The sequence below is a fragment of the Oenanthe melanoleuca genome, chromosome 18 (genome assembly GCF_029582105.1).
Source record: "Oenanthe melanoleuca isolate GR-GAL-2019-014 chromosome 18, OMel1.0, whole genome shotgun sequence".
Taxonomy (NCBI): domain Eukaryota; kingdom Metazoa; phylum Chordata; class Aves; order Passeriformes; family Muscicapidae; genus Oenanthe; species Oenanthe melanoleuca.
The window spans coordinates 6,943,423-6,950,522 of record NC_079351.1 but is presented as its reverse complement, the minus strand read 5'-3'; the positions used below and the strand labels follow the sequence as shown (position 1 = coordinate 6,950,522).

The following is a 7,100-nucleotide window of genomic DNA, read 5'->3' as shown; positions in this document are numbered from 1 at the left end:
GGAAGCACAGCTGGCACAGGGCAGAGCTGGCTGTGCCATTTGCTCAGTGTCACTGCAGCTCCAGCACCAGCAAAGGTGATCAGTGCCCACAGCAAGGGTCTGCCTGTGGTGCAGCAGCAGCTTCAATTCAGAGAAGTTGTTTTCCACTTTTTTTTGGAGTCGATGTACTGGGAAACATATTCCTTTCTTGCTGCTGATGAGGACATTGTGCACTTTGTGATTTGCTGTGTCTCAGGCAAACAGTGTTTAAACTCTGCCTGACAGCCCTGCAGCCTCCTCCACCTTTGGGCAACACTGTGGTGCCATTTCCAAAGGTGGCATTTCAAAAAGTGCTGAGTGTCTTTTGGTGTAGGAGTAATTTCAGTGTCAAGCAATGACACCTGTAAGTGACTGTTCTGCAGAGTCCTGACAGGCATCTGTGGCTGGGGGTTCGCCTGGCAGGAGCGATGGACTCTTAAAAATGCCACCTTTGGGGACAGCTTCACAAGGAGCCCGTGTTCCCAGAGGGGCTGGCACCACTGCAGGGTGTCTCTGCGGGTTATAAAATACCAGAGGTAGATGATTCCCAGGGATTAGAGGGAAGCAGGAACTCGAGTACAAGCAAGGCAGGAGCAGGACTGGCTTTATCCTATACTCAGCCTTGGTGTGAACTGTACACGGTATGAAGGATGTTTGGGACACTTCCCTCAGCGGGAGCCCGGGGCGAGGGAGCAGCTGCGGCTGTAGGGACGTTTCTAATCAGGCTCTAGCACGGGCAGCCCCACCGTGGGGACCGCCCGAGTCAGGCGGCGCGAAGGGCAGCCCCGTGGTGGGCGGGCCTTCCAGGCCAGGCCTGCGGGGCGCAGCGCTCGTCACGATGGCAACGGGGTCCTTCCCTGAGCGCGGCGCACAACATGGCGGCGCCCTTGCTGAGCGCGGCGCTTCGCGGGGCCCGCGGCGGGCGGAGCTTCGGCACGGCCGGTGAGAGACGGGAGAACCAGGGGAGCCCCGAAGCCCGCCGAGGAATGAGGAGCGAAGGGGAGGGTGCTCTCGAACGGCTGTGTCCCGGGCGCCAGGCTTTACCACTAGTGGTGTCCCCCAGGGTTCAGTACTGGGCTCAGTGTTGTTTAATTTGTTCCTCAGGGACTTGGACAAGGGGTCGATGCCTCCTCAGCAAGTTCTCTGGTGGCACAAAGCTGGGAGGGGTGGCCGATAGCCCAGAGTGCTGTGAGCCCTTCAGAGGGAGCTGGACAGGCTGGGAGAAGGGCAGAGAGGAACTGGCCGAAATTCAACAGAGGCGAGTGCAGGGTCCTTCACCTGCGGAGGAACAACCCCAGCACCAGCACAGGCCGGGACTGACGGCTGGAAAAGCAGCTCTGTGGGGAAGGAGCTCTGGCTCCTGGTGGACAATGAGCTGCCCATGAGCAGCACCGTGCCCGAGGGACAGAAGGGCTCTGGTGTCCCGGGGAGCGTTAGGAAGAGCATTTCCAGCAGGTCAGGGAGTGAAGCTGCCCCTCTGCTCAGCCCTGGCGAGGCCTCCCCTGCAGCAGTGTCCAGTTCTGGGATGAGAGAGACACGGAGCTCCTGGAGGGGCCCTGTGGAGAGATGATCTGGGGGTGGAGCAGCTCTGTGCTGGGGAAGGCTGAGGTGCTGGGGCTGAGAGGAGCCCTCACCCCGTCTGTCCCTGGCTGCAGGGAGGGGCAGAGCAGGGCCCAGCAATGGCACCAGAGGCCAGGGACACAAAGTGGTGCCCAGGAAACTCCACCTGGACAGATTACCCAGAGGGGGCATGGAGTCTCCCTCACTGCAGATATTCCAGAGCTATCTGGACACAGACCTCTGCCTTGTGCTGGAGCAGGGAGCTGGGAACAGATGACTCCGGTCCCTTCCAGCCTCACCCCTCCCGTGACTCCATGAGTGTGCCTGTGGGAGGTGGGGTGGCAGTGGCCCTGCCCCTGCCCTGTCCCTCTGACCCCGTGGGCTCTGTGTCCCCTCAGCCGTGCTCTGGAGGCGGGCAGCCCCGCTGGGGCCGATGCCCAACGAGGATGTGGACGTGGGGCGGCTGGAGGCGCTGGAGAAGTACCGCAGCTTCGGGCGCTACCTGCGGCAGGCGCGGCTGGAGAGCCGCAAGCAGCACTGGTGGAACACCTACCACAAGCACACCAACCCCCCTGCAGGTACCCTGCAGCTCTGCAGCACGGGTGTGTCCCCAAACACCTGGGGGTGCTCTGGCACAGGCTCAGCCCTTTCCTGTGTGTGGGAGTCTTTGCTGGGGGACGGTGGTCAGGACAGACTCAGGCGCTCTCTGTATTCTGGTCTGGAAGTTTGCAGTTTATTACAGAGGGTGTGGGTGAAAAGGGCCCTGCTGAGATCTGCCAGCTGCAGCTTTGAGCAGGACTGAGAGAGAGATTGGGGTAGAAGTTGTAAGAGATAAGAGAGGGAAACGATGTAAGAGGTAAGAGAGAGATTTTCCCGTTTACAACACAATAAATCTTCTTCTATGTTGAATATTTAATTTCCACTAACCAATCTAATACAAGATACAAATTCTCTAACATTTGCATGTAACCTATAGGAATCACTATATTTTCATATTTTACTGCTTTCTTATCTCTAAACCTTAGCTCAAACCTTTCCTGTCATACGTGGGGAGGATGTCTGCTAGTTTTTTTGGTATTTGTGGTATTTGGCATTATCTAAACAAAGGAAAAGGCCTTCAAGCATTCACATTGTTGCTCTCAGCCCCACAGTCAAAGACTGCTATCATTTCTATCTCGCTTATGGTTTCAGAATCTTTTGCTAAGCACTCATATTTATAAGGTTTTCCTGATTCATCCTTCCCAACACCCATGTGCAAGTGTGCAGAGTACAAATGTCTTCAGGGCAAAGGGGTGGCAGTTTTCCAGAGGGAGGGAGGCAGGACCTGCCAAAAGACTTGGAGCAAATAATTGATTCCTTGGAGCCCCAGTGGTGCCACAGAGAGCAGACAGGGTGTCCTTGTCCATGGCAGGGGTTGGAAGTGGATGGTCTTCAGTGCCCCTCCCAACCCAAACCCTTCTGTGATCCTGATCTCTGGAAGTCTCTGTCTCACACTCACAGGTGTTTCATAGGGGTTTGTGTTTAGTTCCTCATGTTTCACCTCCTCTGTTTTCACCCCTCCCTGAAGAGCCCCAGACAGACATTGGCCTGCCACATGAGAGGCTGTCACGGGCAAAGGAGCTCAAGGAAAGAAAGAGGATCCTGAGGGAGAACCGCCAGAATGCTGAGATGGAGCGAGCGGCACGGCTCCGGACTGGTCAGTGCCCCAGCCCCTCCCTTCCTGCTCCAGCTGCTCTGGGTGTCCAGCTGCTGCCTCTGCATCCTCCCCCTCTCCTTGCAGTGCTCATTCCCCTCGAGGATGTCAGGGCTGAGTGGGAGAGGACCAGTGGCCCGTTCCACAAGCAGCGCGTGGCCAAGCACTGCGGGGTGTTCCGGGACCTGTTCAGGGGGGCCACCTTCACCCCCTGGGTGGCCCTGAGGGTGCACTACAGCCAGGATGACGAGCACCTCGTGCCAGTCTACTATGGGAACATGGTGACTCCATCAGAGGTGTGTGAGGGGAGCTGGGAACCCTCTTTCTGCCAGGTGCTTCCAACCAGCATGGTTCATTCCAGGGGATGCCTTTCACAAGGGTGTTTCCTCCGTGCTGAAGGAAACATTTTATGGATGTGATAGGAACAGAGATTGTCCCTATCTTGTCTGTCAGGAAGCTGATGGTTATTTATGCCCTGGAGCTCTCCAGGTGGATTCCTCAGTGGCCTGGCAGTGCCCAGTCTATGTTGTGCCCAAGCCTTGCCCAGACACAGTTCATGGAAGCTGTTGTGTGAATGATTTACACTCTCTTTATGTTGCTCTTTTAGGCTTCCAGTCCCCCTGCAGTGTCATATGAGGCAGACAAAGGCTCCCTCTGGACCCTGTTACTCACAAATCCAGGTGAGCAGCGAGTTCTTTAAAGGAACGTGTTTAAACTTGGTCATTTCACTCAGCTTTAGGTTAACTTCTGATTCTTTTGGCTTCACAGAGATGATGAACACTGAAATGGTTCAAGGCCAAGTTGGAGCAACCTGGTCTAGTGGAAGGTGTCCCTGCCTATGGCAGGGGGTGGGATGAGATAAGCTTAAAGATCCCTTCCAGCCCAAAGTGTTCTGTGATTCTGTGATGTTATATCTGTTAGACTGGAACATATTACATGTGGAGGAAAGATTGTAGCCTCCCCAAATCTGTAGCAGTTGAAAGAAGGGACAGTGACCCAACAGGACCTGTGTCACACTATAGAGGAAACAATTTCCTGACTCCTGTCTTTGTTTGCCTCCAAACTCCTCAGCTTTGCTGTCAGCTTTACTGACTCTGTTGACCCTGAGAGACAGTGAAGGGTTGCAGCTGCCCAAGATTTCATGAATCTTGGAATTAGATCTGCAGAGTTCTTTGCTCCTCATTTTGAACTCAGTCCTATAGGAATGAGTTCATTTTTTGCTAGAGAAGGAATGCTGGGAGGTCTTGAGCTGCTCCCTCTGGTCAAGGCAGGTCTGAGCATTCTCAGTTTGGGGTCAATGCTGACACCAGGGTGTCCCTAAGTCACTTTTCTCTGTTGTGTGTTGGCAGATGGACATTTGAGGGATGCAGACTCGGAGTACCTCCACTGGCTGGTGTGAGTACATCAGAGCCATGTGCTCTGTGCTTGTGGACTGGGCAGAAACTCCTCCAACAGCTCAGAATCCACAGTTTTTCCTGGTGCTCTTGCCATTAGCTCCTTTAGCCCTGTGTTCTGGGTCCTGATAGGGATGCAGGAGTTCCAGATGTTGCTGCTGTTCAGCACTCCAATCACTGGTGGGATTTTTCCTTTGGTGAAAGCAATCTCTACTATCTGTTCTCTTATCAAATGGGGCAGAAATCCCATCACAGCATGGCAGAATGATTTGCAGTCCTGGATGAATCTGCTGAAGGGAAATGAGTGTAAATGTGTTTGTGTTCAGGACCAACATCCCAGGCAGTGACATCAAGGCTGGTAAGGAGATGTGCCACTACCTGCCCCCCTTCCCTGCCATGGGGACAGGCTACCACCGCTTCATCTTCCTGCTCTTCAGGCAGCACGGCCCCATCGACTTCAGCCAGGACGCTCGGCCAACACCGTGGTAATTCCTCTGCTCACGTGCTGGGCTTGGCTGCTGCTGCTTGTGGGGTTCATGGGCCTGTCACTGCAGCAGAAGAGCAGCTCCTGTCACTCTGCAGAGTTCTGCAGGGCTGCTTTGGGTTTGTGTGTCCTCTGCAGCCACAATCCCAGCACTGCAGAGTTCTGTTACAGGACAGGCTGTTAGAGAGTGGTTTGTCCTGCCCAGAGGTGTGCACAGACCTGGAGACACTGGGGGATTTCCTTTTAGTGGCTTTCTTTTCCACCTCTTGCATATGCTCTGGGGTGATGTGGAGCAGGGTACTGCTGCAAGGAGAGGTTCACCTGGTGCTTGTCTCTTGTTTCCAGCTATAGCCTGAAGATGAGAACCTTTAGCACATTTGACTTCTACACAAAGCATAAGGATGCCATGACCCCAGCAGGACTGGCATTTTTCCAGTGTCAGTGGGACAGCTCTGTCACTTCCACCTTCCATCAGCTGCTCAGTAAGGAATGGGGATGTTGAAGGGGGTCTGTGGGTGGGACATGGCCCTGTGGCTGCAGGCTCTCACTTGGTCTTGGCACAGACTAAACTTAGCACAAACTAAACCCTTCCTGAGCCATCCTCCTCCAAAGTAACAACAGCCTGAAGGAACAACCCCTAATTCTTGGATGAGGATTTTAAAATAACTCCAAGGGCATGTTTGAGCAGCCCTGGTTGTGTGTGGGTGAAGGGGGGTGTGGGATTGTCCTGGTTTGAAGGACAGGTGTCTGCCAATAAAGGCAGAGGTGTCTCTTTGAAATGCAGAATGTAAACCCTCCTCCTCCAAATTATTATTATAATTTTGAAATTAAGGGGCTCTCAGGCAAAGATAAGGGAATTAGGAATAACAGTTCTTTACTAGGAAAATTAAAATAGAAATACAGTATTACAAAGAACAATCCCAAAACCCTGCCAGAGTCAGAATCCAAGCTGACACCCGTCAGTCAGTCAGGGTGTTGGCACAGTCCCATTCAATGGTGGCTGCATCCTCCTGCAGGGGCAGATGTGGTTCAGCTGGAGCAGTGCTCCTGTAGAAGGTGCAGTTTCCTCTGAAGGTCCAGGGTTGATGTGGAAAGGTCTGGTTTTCCTCTGGGATCCAGTGGAAAGAAAGTACCTTGGTGTCCAAAATCTCAGTTTTTATCTGGGTAGGAAAGGCTTGGCTGCTCCCCTGGCTGGAGCATCTCCCAGTGGGATGATGGAATTTTATCAGTCATGCCCTGGGACTCACTGGCCATGAACAGGAGATATCTCCTGGAGGGAGGATGGGCTGTGGAAAGATAAAGATGATTGCCCCAGCTGGTTTAAAGATGGCCCATTAGCAGATAATGTGTGCCAGGAGATCAGGGTCACTGCCCCACATGGCTTCAACAGATGACAGAATTAACATTTCTGGCCACATCAACCCACACAGGGGTTCAGGTGTGAGCCCTGCTGCTGAGCCTGTCCCCCTTTGCAGACATGAGGGAGCCCGTGTTCGAGTTCGTGCGGCCGCCCACCTACCACCCTCCCCAGGTGAAGTTCCCTCGCCACCAGCCCCTGAGGTACCTGGACAGGTACCGGGACACACAGGAGCCCACCTATGGCATCTACTAGCAGCTGTTCCCTCTGTGTCCTTGGGATGCTGGCTCCTGGATTTCCTGTGCTCCCCTCAGTGCCTCAGGAGGGAAATGACGAAGTCTCAGCCCCTCAGCTCCCAGTTCCCTTGTGCTGGGAGCTGGCACTGGGTGCTCACAGGGCTGGCAGCTGTGTGGTCAAGAGGCTGCTTAACAAGAACATTCAAAGTGAATCCATGGCCAGGCTGAAACTGAGCCAGGCCAGCCTGGATTTTCTCCTCTCACAGTGCTGTGGTTCAGGACTGTGTCAAATTTTCTTTGTGCAGTCCTCCTGGAGAGATGAGTCTGATTAAACACTCTCTGAGCAATGCTGGCAGAG

General features: G+C 54.0%; 1 protein-coding gene across 2 annotated transcripts; it reads left to right on the top strand.

The window, feature by feature from the left end:
* The first annotated feature begins 811 nt into the window (after positions 1 to 811).
* MRPL38 (mitochondrial ribosomal protein L38) lies at positions 812 to 7,089 on the top strand. Of its 2 annotated transcripts, none has more exons than XM_056505847.1 (9): positions 812 to 960; positions 1,977 to 2,156; positions 3,146 to 3,274; positions 3,359 to 3,567; positions 3,879 to 3,951; positions 4,621 to 4,666; positions 4,992 to 5,150; positions 5,495 to 5,631; positions 6,625 to 7,089. In XM_056505847.1, exons 1-9 carry the CDS (start codon positions 894 to 896, stop codon positions 6,759 to 6,761), a joined length of 1,137 nt encoding a protein of 378 aa, XP_056361822.1. In that variant the 5' UTR covers positions 812 to 893; the 3' UTR covers positions 6,762 to 7,089. The 2 variants fall into 2 exon arrangements, with proteins under 2 accessions (XP_056361822.1, XP_056361821.1); XM_056505846.1 differs by having other exon boundaries at positions 872 to 960; positions 1,977 to 2,180.
* Positions 7,090 to 7,100: the final 11 nt, after the last annotated feature.

Bases quoted from the DNA above. Each gene is read 5' to 3' on its own strand.
- MRPL38 (XM_056505846.1), top strand. From the start codon at position 894: ATGGCGGCGCCCTTGCTGAGCGCGGCGCTTCGCGGGGCCCGCGGCGGG. The intron at 2,181-3,145 runs GTGTGTCCCCAA...CCCTCCCTGAAG, and splicing joins CCTGCAGCTCTGCAGCACGG to AGCCCCAGACAGACATTGGC. The intron at 5,632-6,624 runs GTAAGGAATGGG...CCCCCTTTGCAG, and splicing joins CACCTTCCATCAGCTGCTCA to ACATGAGGGAGCCCGTGTTC.